The sequence below is a fragment of the Manacus vitellinus genome, unplaced genomic scaffold, assembly GCF_001715985.3.
Source record: "Manacus vitellinus isolate BGI_N305 unplaced genomic scaffold, ASM171598v3 scaffold_65_pilon, whole genome shotgun sequence".
NCBI lineage: Eukaryota > Metazoa > Chordata > Aves > Passeriformes > Pipridae > Manacus > Manacus vitellinus.
The window spans coordinates 1,648,372-1,668,526 of NW_021940724.1; the positions used below are offsets into that span (position 1 = coordinate 1,648,372).

Consider the following 20,155-nt stretch of genomic DNA (forward strand, 5'->3'; position numbering starts at 1 on the left):
AGGCACACTCCAGATGTGGCCTTGAGTACTAAAGAGAGGAACATCCCCCTCCTTAACCTGCTGGCCATGCTCCTGCTGACACAGCCCAGCAGGAGGTTGGTTTTCATCACCACAAGGACACACCACTGGTATCTCAAAAGCCTTCTATGAAAAGACATCACTTCCCCATGTAGAACCACAGATTCAGTCATGTGCCAGCAGCACTGTCCACTTTGTGAGGGGCACTTAGAGCACAAATGTAAAACCAGACCAAAATTTCTGTGCAGTATCACACCCCTCAGTTTCTGAGCCACAGTTCAGCATAGATGTTGGCTGGATCCAAGTTTTTTTTCAGGCTAGGCATAGAGTCTTCCTCTCAAATGTGAAAGCACCACGAAGTTGAGTAACCTCCAGGATTCAGCAGCTGTTTGTGTTTCAGAGCTTAGAAGCCATCTGTGTTTTGTTTCAGAGATCCCTTCATCTTGTACACAAGTCCTGTCTTTAAATATCTTATGGATAACAGTGTTTTCCTCAGGCAAAACAGCATCCTTCATGTCTGCTGCTCTCTCTTCATCTTTTTCATCTTTCCATGCTGCTTTTGAACCAGCCTTGTCATTTCCACTGTGCTGCCCACACATACCATGGGCATGCTGGGCCCAGGGCTCTGGATCTCCCTGTTTTCCCAACCTACAGCTTTGTTCTCACTTGTCCAACAAAAGGAGGAAAACAGAACTCCTTCCAGCAAAAGGAAAAGCAAAATAACGTACAAACAAAATTAGAGTAGTCGCACTTCAGTGAGTGAACAGAGGTAACAAATCGATAAACACCATTCCACTAATATTTTCCCCTCAAAAAACTATTTCACTTGCCCAAAAGAAGAGAAATAGAGACCCGAGAAAATCATCCTGGTTGTTTTGCTATTGTTTCTACAACAGGTTCATTGGAAAACTTCAGCAGGTTTTAGCTTAATGAACTGAAAGCTGAAAGTTGAAAAAAGCAGGATATAACACAAGGTTGTTTTAAACAGGATGATTTCTATATAGTCTATAATTCTGTTACCAAAATAAATTGTGTATCTTTATGGACTGCACTGTGATTCACACAAAACTGTGCCCGTCCTATGAGGGCAGAGGAGATCAATTCCACCTTATCTGTGGAATTATAACCCAAATCTCCAAAACACAGCACATGTATTGCTCTAAAATACTGATGTTATTCCTGAAAGCTTGAATTTGGCAATTCACTTATTCATTCCCACTTTCTTCCAGAACAAGCACTGGAATTTTGAAATGTGTGCCATATCTGAACTATAAAGAGGCCTGGGAGGGCAGACTCAAAGTTCTGTTAATAAAGTACCAATGCCAGATCCCAACATCCTCATCCAAAACTGCATTAGGGCTCGATGCCCATGGGAACACAGTTCCACGCACGAGTCTGTGTTTTACTGCTCAAGTATTTCACCAGGGCCTGCATAAACAGCCTTCCATGACTGACATTCAGCACATGCCACTGTGTTCCTGTGTAGTTTTGGGGTTGTTTGGAGGATACTTTTGTTTTAATTTAGGTACCTGGGTTGTGACTACCCAATTACCTCCCCTTCCTTGTATAAAAGCACAGAGAACTCTCCAGCTTCCCAAAGGGAGAACTCCATGAGACCTAGACCTTGCAGGAAAAAGCAGGAATGACATAAGCCTTCTGCTTTCATTTAGATTCTAGAGCTTTCAAGTACCTAACAGTGGTTTCAGCTCTAGTTTATGTTTCTGCACGTGGCTACCAAACCCAACCTCCTAATTCTGCCATCTAGAGTCATTCCAGTCTTGAGTGTTAATATAATTAAAAGCATGGAGGGCATTATGAGAACCAGTAACTCTTCATTTTTAATTTTTCATGTAAGAAGACAAAACATGCTAAAAGGCAGCTTAGACCAAGTTAGACTATGTCCTACCTGAAACTTATAAACAGAGTCTCAGTGACTCAATGCATCATCAGGAATGTAAGATCCAGCTCAGCTGCTTCCCAATCCATATCCTCTATCCTAACACCAACACATGCATCCAGCAGGTTCAGTGCTATTTACCAAATTAAAATTAAGCATATTTTTGTAGTCAGCAATGACTGGTTAATATTTCCTTGAGGTTAATCAAAACACAGAACTACTTGTAGCTCAGTTATAGCTACAGCAGGTCTGGCCATCAGAGATGGAAATTTGCTTCCAACACGTATTCTACGTGACATGAAACTTCAGAATCTCCTTAGGAGTATGATTTTGGGGTTTCACTTCATTTCTGAAAGACTAAAGTTGAAGAAAACATTCGTTTTTGAGAAGGACCTCACCTCTCTAACAAGGAGTGCAAAGTGAGATGATTTTTCAGTTGCCAAAGAGATAAAAAAAAAAAAACCACAACTCAGCAAGTGCGTGGGTAAGGCAGGGAGGACGTCTTTGAAGGAAAGAGTACATCACTGCTCCTTTTTCCATTAACACTGGATTTGCTCAAGGTTAGCCAGGAAGCTTTACAGCTCCAGTCTTGTAAAACACATCCTGACATAACTAGCTCAATTCCCATCAGCTCATTAAAAACTACCTATATTCAAAAGGAAAACTCCAGCAATCACCAGTGGCTGGTTTTAAGGATAACAGCTCCAAGAACTCCCCCAGGTCTGTTATGACCCAAACTAAATGGCAATACTTATAATTTCAAAAACATTTTGGCTTGTACAAGCCTCAGTGGACCTGGATGCAAAACTAAGAGCAACTTCCCAAACAGCCCACAGAGAAACTTTGGGAAGGTATCCCACCACCACTGGACAGAGTTGCACGAAGAAAGGGCCAGCATGAGAGGGGGAGATCCAGCTCTCCTACACTGGGACTCCACCCCTGTGGGTGCTCTCCAGCCCCTTTTGTGCAATTGAAAAAAAAAAAAAATATATGTATATAGACAGATGGTTTTTATTGCCTTATTAAAACAGAGTGAAAGGTGAAGTCCAAGGCAGATCTTACAAGGGCTTAAGAAAACCAACAGCAATGGAAAGGAAGGCTCACACTACCAGGGATATATTATTTTCACGAGGTCTGATGGACTATCATTTCCAAGTTAAGGATCACGTTACTTCCAAGCTCTAGTGAAACACTCACTGTCTACTTATTCCCGAGGCCACTAGGGAGCGTTCCCAGCCTCTCTGTAGGGAAACACCAGCGATCCTCCAGCAGCGTTTTGTTCTAATCAATCTCAAACCTCTTCCACCAAAAAAAAAAAAACCAAAAAAAGTTTGCTTTCATACACAAAATAACTCGAGTGCTTCCTCCAGAGCTGTAACTACACTCTGAGCACAAGCCAGAGACTGCAGCTACATTTTTGCTTGTTCACTGTGACTTGGCAAATTACTCCTGAAGGTGCTGCCCTGTCACATGCTCCGGTCCCGTCCGTGTGACCACAACAGATACAGTCACAGGCACTTTTCTGCCAACTCCCTCCATGCCACCCTATATTCCTCTCCATTAATCACACCCTGATCTTGTTTCTCCTTTCCCCACAACAATCCTCTCACTCATACAGCAAAGTTTCAGGCAGATGCTTTCCTTATTTTAGCAAGGGCTGACATGCCACGGGAATCTGATTAAATTAAAGCAAGACAAAGATACATAAAGTCATGGAGAACAACTATCACTGGAACTGTTACTGATACACAGCCCCCTTTCTTTTCTGTGCAGGTTCTCTGAAGCAGAGGCTGAACCATTCTTTAAATTGCTACAAGAAACATTTTTTGTAAAAAAAAGTCTAACAAATTATATTTAACAGGAGTTTCTTGCACACTGTGGAAATTAGAAGCCACTCCAACCAAAATACAAAGAATGTTTCAACACATCAGATCTATTGCTTGAGCTCTATTCCAAAGAGCACAGCCTGTAGCAGACAAGGGAAATTATTATCCTTAATTTCTCTTTTCTTGTTTGAGCTCCTGCTCTAAGAGGGTAGGAGGGACTAAAATAAAAACCAATTGTTCTTGGTTTCTTAGTTAAGCCAAAGCAATGGCTAAGGCATAACAGAGAATTAATAGGGAAGAAGGGGTGGGAAAGGCAGTTGGAATATAGTTCCAGAGAGAAAGCAGAGTATTAAATCCAGCTATTAGAAAGTGCAATTTTTTTTGCCTCAAAACCTGATAAAACCCTCAAAACCTGGAAAACAGAGGATTAAATAATTAAGTTAATTCAGAAATGTAACAACTACTCACCTGTCTGCACATCTATAACCATCTGATGGCCACCTCTCATCCCTGGTCGACTGTCTTCCCCATCACCTTCAAAAAAGAGGGAGGAGAGGGTTTTCCATTATGAGATTTTTAAACCAAGGAAAGGTACAACCTCAATACAGAAGCAGAGCAACTTAGTAACTCACCCTTCTTTAAGCATTACCTTAAAGCTTTCATAAGCTTAGCACTTTTCCCAGGTAATGTTCTTCTGTGCGTTATAAAACTGTAAGAAGTTTTATAACAAATTATCTGGTGACTGACAGTACAGAGAGCAAAAGTTTATACTCTCCTGCAACTCTTGAGTACCTTGGAAAGGAACTCCAGAGTTCCTGGAGCCACACAGGTGCTCACAAAAGAGCTCTGAGCCATCCCTCCAGCTCTCCAGCAGTGAGGACACAGCCAGCCTCTGGCTCCTCTTCCCTCTCTCCCCACCTGAGAGTTGCCTGAGGGTTGAGCTGTGAGAACAGACACTCAACTGACAGGGTAATGAACCCCTGGGATGGGAGCAAGGAGGTGATGGAGAGACACAGCACAGCTGCCTTTGCAACACTTATCCTCACACATAAGGGAATCCCAACTGTCCCATTAAAGCTACTTTCCAATCTCTTTAGATATCTTAAGCTTTCAGGACAGGTGTCATCCACGGGAAGCAACACTAGCAAGATAACCCGTGTTCTGTTGGAAGAGAAACCTGCTTGTATTCCTGATAACCCTTCCCAAGGGGTTTGGGGACACTGTTCCACATTTGGCAGTTGTCACCTTGGATCCTACATTTGCTGTGTGACAGTGAGTTTTGTACTCTCTAGTCAAGGATCCTGCTACAAGTCTGGTTTCTTCTGCCTTGAGAACAACACAGAAAGATTCTGCAGTTTACATTTACTACATAACACATAAAGACTTCAAAAGATCTCATTCAAAACACGCCCTGTTCAGACAATGTATTTATTTGTCACTCTTGGCTTTGAGTTTGAGTCAATTCCATTCACTAAATCCAGTAACACAGATAACTGTTCTCATGTTTAACCTATATCCTGAGATTTGGTACTGAACTGATGATCTGTCCTTGAAGTTACTGCAAGTATTCCTGCAGTCTTCCTTACTCAACCAGAGACCAGGCTGCATTTCACTGACTCTGCAGACAAATGCAACTTTTTCACAGAAAAAAAAACATTCCCTAGAAAACCTGTCCTAGAGGAGCCTTTCTTGCATCAGCATCATTTTCTTGCTCAGTATTCTCAAAGGAACAAGACAGAACTCACGTACTGCCAGTTCTATCTTAAGAAATGTCCTTACCTTTGGTGCTTTTGGGGATAATCTGCCCCCAGCGAGGTTTGTACTCTTGCTGACTGATATACTGATTGAATAAGCCATCTGCAAAACAAAAATGTTGCTGGATAAAGCATTTATACTTCCATTATAGCAAAATCACTTTTCATGTGGGTAACTTCAGCCTTACTCAAGCCAGTTTGCCACTCCAAAGCCTTCATGTTCAGTGAATGCGCCATTATATGTCAGTTAGTTTGTTAAACTTTTGTTAGTTTGTTAAACTTTTGTTAGTTTGTTAATGAACTAAATGTGAAAGCACTAAAATAAAAAGAATACTTGCTACTAGATCAATCAGGAATTATCCAGTTTGCCTGCCAGGTCATGCCAAGTGTCTATAAATCTCCAGTGTGGTGTATTTAATTAAGAATAGAATCCCTACCCCTTATTTAAGCAAAAAGGAAAGTTGCCAGTGCATATAAAATTCAACCATTTTAGTCCATGTGAAGTTAAAACTAGGTCAGAGCATCTCTGGAGCTCCATCTGAGAAGAAAAGGGAAGTAAAGCAGATTGTTTAAATGCTCCGATATGGGACAAACGGGCACTGGATGAAAAACAAAATAATAGTTTACATTTTCTTCAGGGAGTTAAGCGAGAAGAGAAACAGAAGATGTGTCAGGTCACGGGGCAGATATGCCAACTGCAGCATTTTGGTGAGAAACACCAACTCCAGCACTTTATCCACACTCCCCTTGTGCTTTCCTCTCCCCGGTACACCTTCCACACGCCACCTCTTCAGCATCCAGAGGCCAGCTCCTAATTCTGGTTCTAGGTTATCAGTCTATCACATAAGCATTCATCTTTTGAAAAAGAGATTCAAAACACCCACACCCTCCAGGACTGCTCTTCAGTCTGGGAAGGGCTTGGCAAACCTTTGGGGAACTTGGTGCTGCTGATCTCCAAATGTCTCCTCTAAAAAAGCCACCTCACCTTCTGCAGGCACAACAAACTCTCAGACAGCACTGCTGTCCTGGCTGCATCCCACCCACCACCTCAACACACAAGCCCCTCCTGACAAGTGTTTGTGCTGCATTTATGCATTGCCTGAAAAAAAGAAGGGAGTTCAGGCAACCAACATCAAATAGTTTTTAGTTCTTTTGACCACAGTAATTTCGGCTTTGAGGTAAGAGTTTAACAGATGATGGATGCCTCTGTTTATTTACAGAATGATCCTTACTGAACACATTCCTATTTATTTACAAAAAGGTAAAAATCTTTGCTAAGCATGACACAAGGTTCAGAGAATATTTTGAAGTGTTTCCTGGCATCCTGTAGTTTGTCGTGACTGAAATCCAGGTTTTAATTAAACCCCAAGCCGGCAAGGATTTCCTGGGAGAAGATGAATGCTCTATTTAGAGACCATCTAATAGGAAAACAAGGGCACTCAAGAGCTCCTGAAAGGTGCTGAGTTTGGTCTGAAAACACAGAACTTCCATAAATTCAGCTGTGCAAGTTTTTCCAAATAAATACTCTGAAAACAGGGCAGGTTTTACTTTCACCTCAGAGCCAAAACCATCAGCTCTCTCCCCGCATTAGGTAATCGAGGAAAGCCAGAAGTTTGCTCAATGTATGTAGAAAGTGGTTTATTTTGGGTTTAATAGCAGGGTTCTTAACTCCCACTTCTTCAGCATTTATGAAGTTGGGACAACACACGAGAGGCTTGAAGCTTGAGATCTCATAAATTCTGATTCAGAAAAGCCAACTCTAATAGAACAAATGCATGTGCTGTAAGAAATCCCATAGTGACTCAGCCACAAACCCAGACAGAAACGCAGCCTTTTGGTTACTGTTACAGCCCTGGGTCTGCACGACACAAACCAAAACCGTATTTACCCCGATGGCAGCCAATAGATAATTGGACATAAATAGCTCCAAAGGATGAATTACACCACATAGGATCTGAAAGGGTCATTTAACCTCTCTCCCATGCTCAACACCCACAGGCTGCACTTGTCAAGATACGACACTTCTCCCCTACTGTGCCTTCAGCCTCTTTTAATAATGCTTCTTGTCTTCCATGGGACATTGGTTTGGAAACACTCCAGCTTGCTTCCCAGAAATGTTTCTTTCTGCGGGGAGCAGTTCCACATTCATTCTACTTGTATTGCAAACCAGCAGCAGCTTGTTTTGGAAGCTGAATCACCACCTGTCTGACACCACCAGGGACAAAAAAAAAAAAAAAAAAAGAGGATTTCTAGGTGGATTCTGCACCCGATGCCAGACCTACACCAGCGCACTCCTTATGTTCCTTGTCAGGATGGCTCTGCTGACCAAAAGGTCTCCAAAGCTTCTCCAAGGATCAGATCTAGGCCTGCTCAGCTTTGTCAGCTGTTCCCAATGAATCAGGAGTTTAAAATAAATTTCAAGACTCCCGACCAAAAAGAAAAAAAAAAAAAAGTGTCAAGTGGAAGTTTTTAAAGGAAGTTTTCCTTCACTCCAGAGACCTCTCACTTCAGTGTCCATGTTTACTAAAATTACAGACAAAACCTTGCTCTGTACTATTTTCAAGCTCTTCTCAGCAAGTCATGACGCATTTTGGATGTAACAACACGAAGTTCACAGTGGTTAAAGCTCAGTAAATTCTGCCACTCTGATAACCCAAGCCTTTATTTTGCCAGCCAACTGCAGGTTACCCAGAAAGGATTAGGACAAACACCATGGACAAAAATATTTAACTTGCTGAAGCCAATCAGGAACAAGTTATATTAAGTTTGGGGGTTTTCTAGACAACACATTTGCAGATAGGATTACTAAAATCTATTCACTTCACTGCTAATGGCTGAAAACACTTCAGAGTGACCCATAAGTTCTGGGAGTTGGGCTTTGGATTTTTAAAGAATTATGATTTTTCTCAAACCAAAGAAAAATATCCAGAACACATTCAGCCATTACTTGATAATTTCTTGGGAGAAACAAGGAAAAACATGGGGTTTTTTCTCCAGCCTCAGAGCTGTAATATTTTCTTCAACTTTGTTCTTCGCAAAAATGAAACCAGGTCTGCTCTCAAGTCCCTATAAGTTATCCCTCTTCCACACAAACCCTACCATTTACTTAGGACAGGCTTTGGATCCCTAGCCAGCCCTTCCCCTCCATGTATCTGAGCATACAGAGCAGCAACCACACTTTCTCAGAACCAAATCCAAACAATATTGGATGGTAAAATTAAGGTATACGAGTCTGTCTAGAGCTCCCAGGGGAATACAGTTGTTCCTGTGCATCCTGTTCCTGCACATCCCGAGTTTTGGGAGATGTCGGAGCCTGCAGGCTGTGCATCGTTACTTCTTGTTTGTTGTGCAGGGCTCACTTGTCACCAGATAAACACATGTCACACCCTGACACGAGCAGTGCCACAAGGAACACCTCAGTCCCTGGAATACTAATACGAACCGAGCAGATCTTCCATCCATTCCAAGCAGCTTTCCATGTCTACAGGAGCTGCAGGCAGTTCAACTAAGTAATTTGCACTCCACATACTCTCTTGCAGGAATATTAAGCAGATTTTTTTTCTCCTTCAATAATATAGGCCCAAGAGCTATAGGAACGGATCCAAATGCGAAACATTTGAACCGAGTCTGTGAACCAGCTGAGATTTAAGGGACCCTTTTCTTTTTGAGAGGAAGTCAGGCAGCTGCCAGAGTTTCCATTTGCCCGTTTTCGAAGTGTAACGCACGAGTCAAAAGAATCTGCGGGCGAAGTGTGGCTGCCTGCCACCGAGCTCTCAAAAGAAATCATCTGGTGATGTGAGGTGGAAGACAGCGCTCGTCATTAGCAATGCAAAAGAACAAGAGTTAGCTCTGCCAGCGCTAATTCTTGACCACCTACTCTTTTTCTACATGACTAAGCCTATGGAAATGGCCCCGCGAGAGATGCAGCGCGTCGCCGCTTTTTCAGTACCCACCACTGCAAAGCTCGGCCTCTCCAGGAGACATTTTAGGCTGAACCGAGTGTGCAGTATCTCTGTCAACCTCGCTGCACTTCTGTTTGTGCCTTTAAGGCAATGAACTCCCAGATCAGCGAGCGGTCAGGAGTTCACATATTCATGCCCGGCCTGCAGCAGAACAGGCCGCTCTTTGAACGATTTCAGGGATAATTTAAGGATCTGTATGTCTCAATTAACTCTACACTTCAGCTACACTACACAGACACGGGACCAAAGTTAATCCGCTTTTATTTGGAAAAGCAACACATCAGAGAGAGGAGCTCAGTGGTAAGAACACCCACACCTTAGAGACTAAGCAGCAGCTACGGAGACTTCACAACAGAGCTGCTAAGAAAGTAAAATGGTAATAAATCATCGTAGAACAGCCCAGGTTGGAAGGGACCTTAAAGATCAACCAGTTCCAACCCTTATGGAAGGGTCAGGTCCTTATGGACAGGGACACCTTTTATCAGACCAGGTTGCTCAGAAAATGCTGAGGAGCTTAAGACATGCAGAGCAGACTAAGGACAGTGGAGCACCACAGGGAGCAGGAGGTAGGAAAACTGCAGGAGAACGTGCTAAAGGCTGAAGACATCTATTCCCATCCCATCCCACCAGCACCAGTTAAGTACCAGTGATATTCAACACTTTGACTGCCACCTTGCACAACTCCTGACAAACTATTCCAGCTGCAGTTTTGTGGTTATCAGAAGAGGTTTGTCCTGTCCGCTGTCCCATCACAGCCTGAACAGCTCCATGCCCAGGTTTGCCATGAGGCAGCAAGAGCACCAGTGCCAGGGGACACAGTGTCCTGAGTGAGGGCACAACTGACCCAGTTAGGGAAAACCTGCAGTTGTGTCAGCTTAAAGCAAATATGGGCTGCAGCCTCCGTGTCTCGGGATAGATGGCACTTCCCTCCGGAGGGTGCTGGGAGGCGACAGAGCTCAAGAGCTGAAGGCAGCATAAAGAATGGCAGGAGGATGGGGGAAGGAAGGTTAATATATTCCAAGACAAGCAAAATCATTAAGGATGACCAACAGAGCAATGGGAGATGTGCACGTTGACATTTAATTTCAGCTGGCCAGGTGCCGGATTAAAGTGCAGCAAAATAAACACCCTCACACATATTTTTCTGTCCCTCAGAAGCAGTTACAAAACAATGATGCTCTTGAAGACTCTCCTGCTAAATTACCCACCGTCTGTTGCGAGCAAGACATGCTTCTGTACTTGCTGGAACAAAAAAAGGACTGATAAAACAAGCTACAGCATATTCCTCCCATTTGCTTAAGGGTTGCTGAGTTCCTCAGCCTTCCTAGAGGGAATGATCTCAAGAACCAGGGAAGCAGGACTGTCCACATCAAATCTGACACAGAACAAGTGTCTGTTTGTCAGACAGAAGACTGCAGGTCTTGTTTTCAACTACCAGGAGAGTCCTTTGCCAGTACTTCCAGCCCTGGAAAAGCTGAGCACTGTGGACAGCAACCCCGCTCTCAACATACACCAGCTCAGCTCAAGTCCTAGGGGAAAACTGCTGGATGAAATAAATGTCAAATATTAAGTAGAAAAGAAATAAAGATATAACAAATTTAAAAAAAAGTTACAAACATTCACTTCATTAGTGCCCAAGAAAAAAAGTCCATTTTTGAGGGAACTTTTTCAGCACATTCTAGACTTTGAGTGAAATTCTATTCGAGTCCCTACTCCAGCCTGCAATGAAGTGGAAAGAGGAGGGCCTCCAGGCACTGAGATTAAGTCACAGCCAAGGCTGTGTAATGATAAAATCATCACCATCAGCACAGAGCGCTCCTCTGGCTGCTGTAGCATCCTGGTGGGCTCATCAGCTCCCCCAGGCACTCGTGTCTTTGTGACACAGACAGTAACAGCCAGCCACAGCTCCCTGCTGCTTTTCCAGCCTGCAATCCTCCCTTGCCTTAAGGATTCAGGAGGAAGCTGCCAGTTGCACAATGTCCCTGCATTGCAGGAAGCTGTTCACGCTCCCATCCCAGCCAACAACACTCCACGGGCTCAGGAGGGCAAGGATGAACGCTGTTCTCAGTCTCAACACTTGTAGCTGCTCCTGGAGCTCAGCACAGGGCAGGGCTCAGCTGCTCTGCCTAAGAAACCTTGAGCCAAACACACAGAAAACCACTCACTGCAGTTCTGGACGACCTGTTACAATAAGCTCCCTAAAACTGTGCTCAGTTGAACAGCTTAGTCACAAAAAGATGGTGGATTTTCATGGAAGACAATTCTTGATTTTAAAGCTATCACTGCTATCAAATTCTGAGAATCACTACCAACTTCAGTGGTACAAGCTGGAGTCAAGCAGGTACACCAGCATCTATCCAAAGGTATTACAAAACGACTGATTAGCCCAGAATCAGATAAAAACATCTCTGGTGCCAGATATCCATGAAATTGGTTCACTAAGTCCCTGACTCTACTGGCATCAGACACACAGTTCTCCTCTCATGCCAGCACAAGTGTCCCATGAGGAGTGACTGCACATATTCAAACAGCACTACACCCACAGCCAGGAGCACCACTCTTTCATCAGACTGCAATCCAAAACCGCTGCACAGGTCTTGAGAGACACTTCAGTGCAATAGTCCAACTCTTTCTGCATCCCATTTTAACAACGGAAAGTACATCTCCCTCCTTTTAGGAGTTGAGAGCTGTTTATACACCGTGTTTTTAAGTAGAAAGCTTCCAAGTAAAAGATTAATAGTATTTCCAATGAAACCAACAAGGTCCTGCTCTGCAAGGGAAAACAGGCTTTGCCTCTAGTCACTGACTTCCACACCATTCTCCAAGGATTATTTTCCCCGTAAGAAAAACCAGCACTCTCATCCAGATACAGATGAAAACTTCTGCCTGAACACCAACTTGGTGGCAAGTTCCAACCAGAAACCATGATCCACATCACCACAGAGAACTCCAGCTGTCAGCTTCCCTGCTCACCACTTCAGTGACTTTCGTGATAGTCAAGCCCACCCTCAGCTTGCCAACACTTACATGAAAAACTTATCTTTACCCACTCAAGTGCACCTCGTTGTCATCTCTGGGGGAAGGAGACTCCAAAAGCAGCAGTGACAAGACATTTCATGACTGAATTTTTAGCCCTCGTCACACAACACACTCACAAGCCCAAAAGCTGACAGCACACCACACCAGACATCAAACAGCACACAGACCAGCCAATTCTACTACAAAGCACATTAACACTCAAAAAAGGCAATATTTCAATGGGGTGGGTTTTTTATAATTAATTTTTTATAGTTAACATATCGGACTCCTCTGAGCCTCTTACCGTTCACAGCTTTTTCTATCAGTTCTTCACAAGCATCAAAGTCTCCCTTCAACACCAGCTTGTCGTGGAGGTCTGTCAACATGGGGTGCTCCAGAGCAATCTTGGTTTTCTTCTGCAGCGACTCGAAAGCCTCGGTGTAGTTGTGCTGCCGAAAATGCTTTAGGCAAAGGCGAATGGCTTCCTGTTCACGGTACTACTGGAACACAAGAAAACCTATGAGACATGTAGATTTTTCCTTCCACCAGCACTGCTGGGAGCTACCTGTGAACCTGGAGCAGGATCTCTTGTCCACGCTGCACAAATTGCTCGCCAGCTCACAGAGGAATGCTGTGTGGACGACATTACAAGCTGTGCAGGCATTTACTTTCCAACGGTATAGAAGTTATACAGCTTGGTATCATCCAATTTAATGAGTGTACAAGAAGAGAGTGCACAGTGTCCCAGATCTCTGGAGTGACCATTAGTTCCCCCCCATCTGCTTGGCCCTGCTGTTCGAGGCCTACACGAAGCGCAGAGCAGGAAAAAGCCTTCGCTATCAGCGTTACATAATTTGATTGTATGACTCTTACATAACAAAATAATTTAGAAGAGTAAGTAGGTCACAGCTTTTCTAGGAGCAGAAGAAAAAAAAAAAAAAAGCCACAAGAATAGGAATACTTGCAATGACCACCACTCCTGCAATGGAAAGGCTGAAGGCTGGCCCCAAATCCTGCGGGTTCGTGAGGGTTTTGGATCAACAGCAACGAGGATTTATGTGCACAGCAAAGTTTTAACTTCTAAATATTCCCCTGCATCTTGAAGTAGAACCTCTCTGAGCCACAGCTGCCCATATCCCACCTGACTGTGGAAAGGGGTGACTAAGGTGAGAGAAACCCACGCTGGGTCCAACATCCCTGCACAGACACGTGAGGGAATAGTAAACTCTGAGTAAGACCCACAGCTTGTGCTGTTAACCAACCAAATCTTCCACTGTGTTTTCAAAGCTGCTAACAACATGCATAAGAAACACAGATTTTTAAGGTGATAAGTAGTGGAACCACTTATTTTAAATAGACTCTTCAAGTCTAAATTCTAAGGCATTAAAGAAAAAAAAAATATCTCAATTTCCATCTTTAACACGCAACTACTGTGGTAAAAAGCAAATGTAACTTTAAGCAGCTATAAGACTGATTAAATTACAGACAAGAGATTTTAATCCTAAGTGGACACTACTGCTAAAAGTGAAGTTTATGGTATTTAAATGAATAGAATCTTTGTGAAAACCTGGAACTAACACTGACTCTCAACAAAAATTAGTGCTCTCAGAATAATGGCTCGATAGCAAGAATTTCACAAACTGAAGCGGCTAAAGAGAAACACGGCCATGTGATATATTTTTAGTTCTTAATCCATCAGTATTTCACAGCTGCAAATAGCCAGAACTATGCATTTTTAGAAAACCAGTTCCCAGCCCACATGAAAAAGGCCAAGGACACGTACTGATAAGAATGCAAGGCTGCAGCAAAGGAGTATTGAAGCTAAAACAGTTTTACAGCACAACTGGCAAAAAACAACTGTTTTTTTGTCTTTCCAACAGATATCTAAGACACTGTCTTTAAGAAATGTTCACTTACATCAAAGCCAAAACCAAATTAGATCCCTGTTGTTCAAAGGGATGGCAAGCAAAAGCAGAGCTGCACACCAGTAACAACCAGCTTCTGCTTTTTCAGATCCTCCAGTTTAGAAATTAGGTAAAATTCAGACTTGCTGTATTTCCACTGAGCTTGGCTTCTAAAACAGGGAATGACTGCTGGGTGCAGGTTGGTCACTCAATACTACAGAAAAGTTTCTATTCAAGTGACATCATAGTACTACTTCAGAAGTTAAATATGAAAACCTCTTTTTTATGCAAAAAGGTGTATAAAAAGCATATAAAAGGCTCCCTTATAAATGCTGTCATACAGGTTTAAAGAGATGACAACCCAAATAATAGCTCTGATCTGAATCTGTAAATAATTCCTATGGTTAAAAACGTAACAGCAGCACGAGACCAAGATATTAACACTGTCAAACACACTCGTAGAATTAAAAATAAGTTCATGTGCTCCTTATTAAACTGCCACTTCTTAGGTGCTGAAGTTTGCCCACTCTTCAGGAGAAAGGGATAAGGCTTTTGTGAGGCAGTAGGCTGAGCTGGACAGCAAGGAGAAAGCAGTAGGGGGGAACTGAGGAGTGTGCTGGCTGCTTTCAGTCCTTATCCCTTACCCCCAACTCCACTGCCTGCAGGAAAGGGAGGTTTTGCTGGCACACAACGAAAAGGACAGGCAACTTCAAGCAGCACCTTCTTCTCATCTGATGTCACAGGCAGTAAAGAAATACTAGATTTCAAAGCCTCTGAGATTCCCAAAAACACGCATGAAAATATTCACAGCAACTCAAAGAAACGGGTCAACCTTCCTGCCTTTCCCAAAACATGGGTCAACACATCCTCCTACGTGGATCCAGCAACAGTGGCCTCTCAGGGTTGGGAGGGAAGAGAACATTAGTGGCACATGCACTCAGCACCAAAAACTTGGCAGCTGATCCTAGCAGGGCCCAGACCATCATGACTAAGTCTCTGCCTTGCTGCTTTGGGGCTCTCAAGCTTTAGGAGAACAATGCTGGCACCCCCTGAAGAAGCTGTCACTACACTCATGCTGACCATGAAAAGTGCCGATTCCGTGGGATAAGATGGAAGAAAACAGATGCAGACATCATCATCATCAGATGGCTCCTAACCAAAAAAAAATACAAATCAGAGCTTTCCGCTTGCAGCAACCGGTCCAAACTGCCAGACAGCAACACGTGCACAGGCAGCAGAGGAAACCATCAGCAGCTTCTGTCAAGTTGACTCTTCAGAAGTGGACATCGATCATCAGCTGACTAATGACCACACCACCATTTGGATCATAAAGCAGCTACAGACAACTTGCCCTGTGCTTGTTAGGGCTGCATTGAAATCCTCCCTGCAGAAGCTCGTGATGTTGGTTTAAGTGGGTATGAGCCAGACACCACGGTCACACATTTTCCTCACCACGCTGGCAGCACCATGAACTGGTGAGAGAGTCTCACTGCTAATCACACACAGTCTCTATCCCCTTCTAAGCTTTTCCTTTTGGAAGCAGAGATACATTGCTCCACTATTCAGTCTTATTCAGCTGGGAAGGATGTCTCCTCTGCACCACAATATGAATCTCATTAATTGTTCCAGAAGATCCAGTGCATAACATGCAGCAACAAAATGAATTCTGGTTGTCAGTGTGCACTTCCCTCCCACAGGAAAGGCGTCTCTTGTACTCAATTAAACACTGTTTATACAAATAACGTTTGGAACCTTCTGAACTATCAAAGTGACAAATGGCATAAATCATCTCTCATCTCACAGTCCAGCAGCATCGGCCCCACTCTGTTCCAGAGTGTTCAGCAAAAACACAGAAAGAGGGAAACAACAAAAGTGTAAGGAGCTGCAACAGGAAAGACACCAACACGGATTCTCTTTAAAACAAGTTCATTATATACCCTGTAACAAAAGCTGCACCTCTAACCCAAAAGCCTCTGCACTCACGTAGCTCTACGGACTGACACCTTAAAAGAATGACTAATCAAAAGGCAAAAAGAGAGGGGAAGTGGAATCTGGTTTTGTCAAGATTCATTTCCCTTCCAATACAAATACTATTTTCCTAATATTGTCCCCTTTGAGTAAGCGTTTCTTTGTTTTATGTTCTTCTTATGGTGTCTACGTGGCAGGGTTTTGTGGTGGTTTTGGGGTTTCTTGAGAGTGTTTTGTTGGTTTCTCAAAGAGAACAAGCAGATGCAATTCAAAAAGATTCCCTTCGAGTCAAAGTCAGCCATGTGGTCTGAGTTTTTGCTGGTTCTGATATTCAAGGAGTGAAAAGGTCACATCAATTCCAGGAAGACAAGTTTCACAACATTCTGAGACCGGGAATCTTCAAACAAAAAAGGTATCTAAAATGCAGGCCTACCTTGCTGTACCAGTTGAGGCACGGCTGGACCACATCTGGATCATCAATGCCATTAAGTTCAACATACCAGATACTAAAATTGAAGCTAGGCCCCCAGGACAAGAGTGGAACTGGAGAAGAAAGGAAAAGGAGAAAAAGGCTGCATAAACATCAAACAACCACTGCATTACACAGTACTATTGCAACAGAATGCTCTTAAAGGTTACACAAATTTTACTATTTCAGATTTGACTTAAGTTCTAGTTTGTTTAACTAAGCTTATGAAAATTACTGAATACATCATGCTCAACTTGTCATTTAAAGCAACCTGTGCTGAGCAACATTAACACAGCAGATCATTACAAAGCAGAAGCTTGCTTTAAGCAAAAGAGCAAAAATACTATCATTTAAAACAGCTCCAAGAGGCAACAAGCTTTGACAAGGCTGGGAATCACGAGCACACTAGCGACAGTATTTGCTCCTCATAGTACATTTATTTCCCCATTTGTCAGCAACAATTATTTTCCCTAATGGTGAAGACAAGAAGCTTGGGTATTTTAAATTTTACAAAATTAGTAACATCTGCAAGTTGTGGAGGAGGGAGGGAGGGATAACTGTCAGTTCCCAATTTAAAAACTCTAATTTTTTTTAAAGCTTTAATCTGTGCAGGTTTATGCTGAAACTATTTTATCTGAGTATTGGAACAAATGTACTTAAAATACTAAAGGACCCATGAAAGACATTGCAGCCTCTCACCTACAGCTCCTCTACCACTCTGGGTTAGTATCTGAGGCCTTGCACTGATCTCAGGATTAATCTGTAGGTTAAGACTTGGTTCTGCTTTTTGAAGCAGCTCCAACTCCCCGAAAACTTGTGTGTGAACTCTGACTCCTAAAAACTGCAGTGAAATCAAGTGGTTTCATTTCAAATACTTTTGTTTCCTTTGTATTTGACTGTAACTGATAAACAGGAAAAGGCAGTATTAGAGGTGAATGTGCAGTTACCAGCAACAGCAAGGAGTCCACTATCTCCTCCCTTCCACTGTTTTTGCCACAGAGAAATTACTTGTTGTCTTTCAAACCACTATCAAATACCACTGAGATTACTCTGTTGAACTAAGGTTTTTCTGACCTACTCCTACTCCATGAGGGAACAAAAAACCCCAAGCTTATCAAAAAGTTGTTCCTGAGCTCTTAAAGGTTCTTAAGTATTTATACTTCAAACAAGCTACATCTATTATTTTCTCCAGTGTGTTTGGGCACAAAGCACATGCTCAAACACCTGATTTTCTTGAGTTTTAGAGGGTGTATTTACCAACCTATTTCTAAAGGCTCATTATAACTTCTGGGAACAGCCATCCAGAGTAAAGATTTTTTAGAAAAGATCCAAAGAGACTTTGTATATGCAACTCTTAACTGACTTTAATATCCATAAGTAGGAACTTTCTATGTTACAGCTCTCAAATCATCTTTTCCAAGAGCTTATTTCTACTTGATTGTTCAGCACACAAAGCAAAGCAAGATGCTTTCAGAACAGGTCCTTTTAGGTGCATGTTTGTGGAGACAAGAGAGATGTGAACTGGTCAGAAAAACCACGAGTCACCTGTCTCCCATCCACAGTCCACACACTCTGCCCAGGAAACTTCCTTCTTGCTTACTTTTGTCCTCCACACAAGGTGAGTGCTGCCAATATGGTCCTTTAATAGCACAAAACATTCCTACTTCTAAATCCAAGCACAGAGATCAGTTTGATCCCGGATATCCTCCCCATTAATGCAGCAGACCGAAAATACCACACATAAGGGTAACACCTTGGGTCTGTCTTCAGACCTGAACGCACAGACCAGACCAAACTGAAGTTAAATCTGATATCTGGTCAGGTACAGAGATCAAAGACCAGCAGCTCACTGCACTGACACACTGAACTGAAACACAGACCACCTCAAATGCACCCAGACCATGAATTTCCTGAGGTGAACCTGAGGCCAATTTCCTCACACCGAGTTTACCGGGTGAAAAACCAAATCAAGTACTACCACCTTCTCACCTCTTTTCAGAGAACACACAGAGGTATCCACCTGTACTTCTCTTCAGCAGTTCTCCTCAGAACTTCAGTGAGCTTCTCCCAGAAAAAAAAATTCACAATTCATCTCTTTGTAGCCAACTACAACACCAAAGAATATACTGGGGTGCACAGAAGAATCCTGGACAGAGCTCTCACAACCACCAAAATGCAAAGCCATCAACTTGCTGACACTTCTCCTCCCCACAGCTAACTCAGCTCCCAACAGTCTTTTTTGCAAAAAGGAAACAAAACACCAGAAATGGTGATTTTAACATCAAGACTTTCATGGTGCAACCATCTATTCCAAGGAAAGTACAGATATTAAACTGTATAGGGAATGCAAGGCAAATGCCTCCCTAGTGCTGAAAAACTCTTCCCCAGACAGAGAAAGCTGAAGCTGATCTTCATCAGCTCCTCCATAGGAGCAGGGAAAGAAACAAAGTAGAAGGGTTGAAAATGGAATGTGATTTCTACTCCAGTTCAGCAAATTCAAGTGTTCTGCTGGATCATCTCCCCACTTTTTATCCTCTCCTCTGGCTCCCAGGAGACCCCTCTCACCCTTTTTTTTTTTCATCCCTCTCCTTTTTGAGGTGTGCTCAGCTCTTCAGACAAATGTCCTGTTAGAGCAGCCAAAATCTGACTTAAACCTGGAAGGAGGAGACACTAAGTGCAACAAGGAAGTAGTTTTTTTCCTGCACATCTTTGAGGTGGAAATACACTGCAATTAAAGGTGTTAAAAGCCCAAAGCTACATTATTCCTCCAGTTTTTACCATAAAGTCCCCTCAGCATGCCTGGTTTTTTTCTGCAGGTACTACAGCAATCCATCCTGAAACACGTGTAACTGTTCTTAACAGTTGAACTGTCACTCCACAGTGAGAGGAGTCAAGCAGAAGGAAAAATAATAATTAAAAAAAAATAATCAATATCCTTCTAAGAAGCAGAAGGCATTTGAGTCACTTAAACAGTTCTTAATCCATACAAGGATGATTTTAGGGGATACTTCTCAGTAATAGCTATGCCTAGACAAGGACTGTGACTCTGTATTAGAGGAGACAGTAGCAGAGGCACTAAAAACAGCACAATAAGTTGAAATACCTCTCACAAGGTGATTTCTGTTTCCCTCATCTATAGGCACAGACAGACAGTGTATGCTTTTAAAAATTAAGAAAACATCCATGAAGAAAAAAATCGGTCAGATTTGTTACACCAAAGCTTAAAAATCTTGAAGCCTGGTTAGCAACTCCCATGCTTGTAATGAACTGGCATGAGAATTACACCTAGAATTTTTCATCTTTCACTGCAATCAGTCTTTGCACCTTCTGCTTTCAAGG

General features: G+C 42.8%; 1 protein-coding gene across 2 annotated transcripts in view; it reads right to left on the minus strand.

The window, feature by feature from the left end:
• MKLN1 (muskelin 1) overlaps nucleotides 1-20,155 on the minus strand; it is a 91,093-nt gene that overhangs the window by 47,421 nt on the left and 23,517 nt on the right. Inside the window, exons 5-8 of one of the 2 annotated variants that reach the window (XM_018083593.1) lie at nucleotides 16,781-16,890; nucleotides 12,780-12,972; nucleotides 5,521-5,598; nucleotides 4,210-4,275 (exon numbers count right to left, since the gene is read on the minus strand). In XM_018083593.1, coding sequence (XP_017939082.1) covers nucleotides 4,210-4,275; nucleotides 5,521-5,598; nucleotides 12,780-12,972; nucleotides 16,781-16,890 — 447 coding nt within the window. Of the gene's footprint in view, nucleotides 1-4,209; nucleotides 4,276-5,520; nucleotides 5,599-12,779; nucleotides 12,976-16,780; nucleotides 16,891-20,155 lie in introns of both variants that reach the window. The other variant, XM_018083594.1, reaches the window with a different exon arrangement.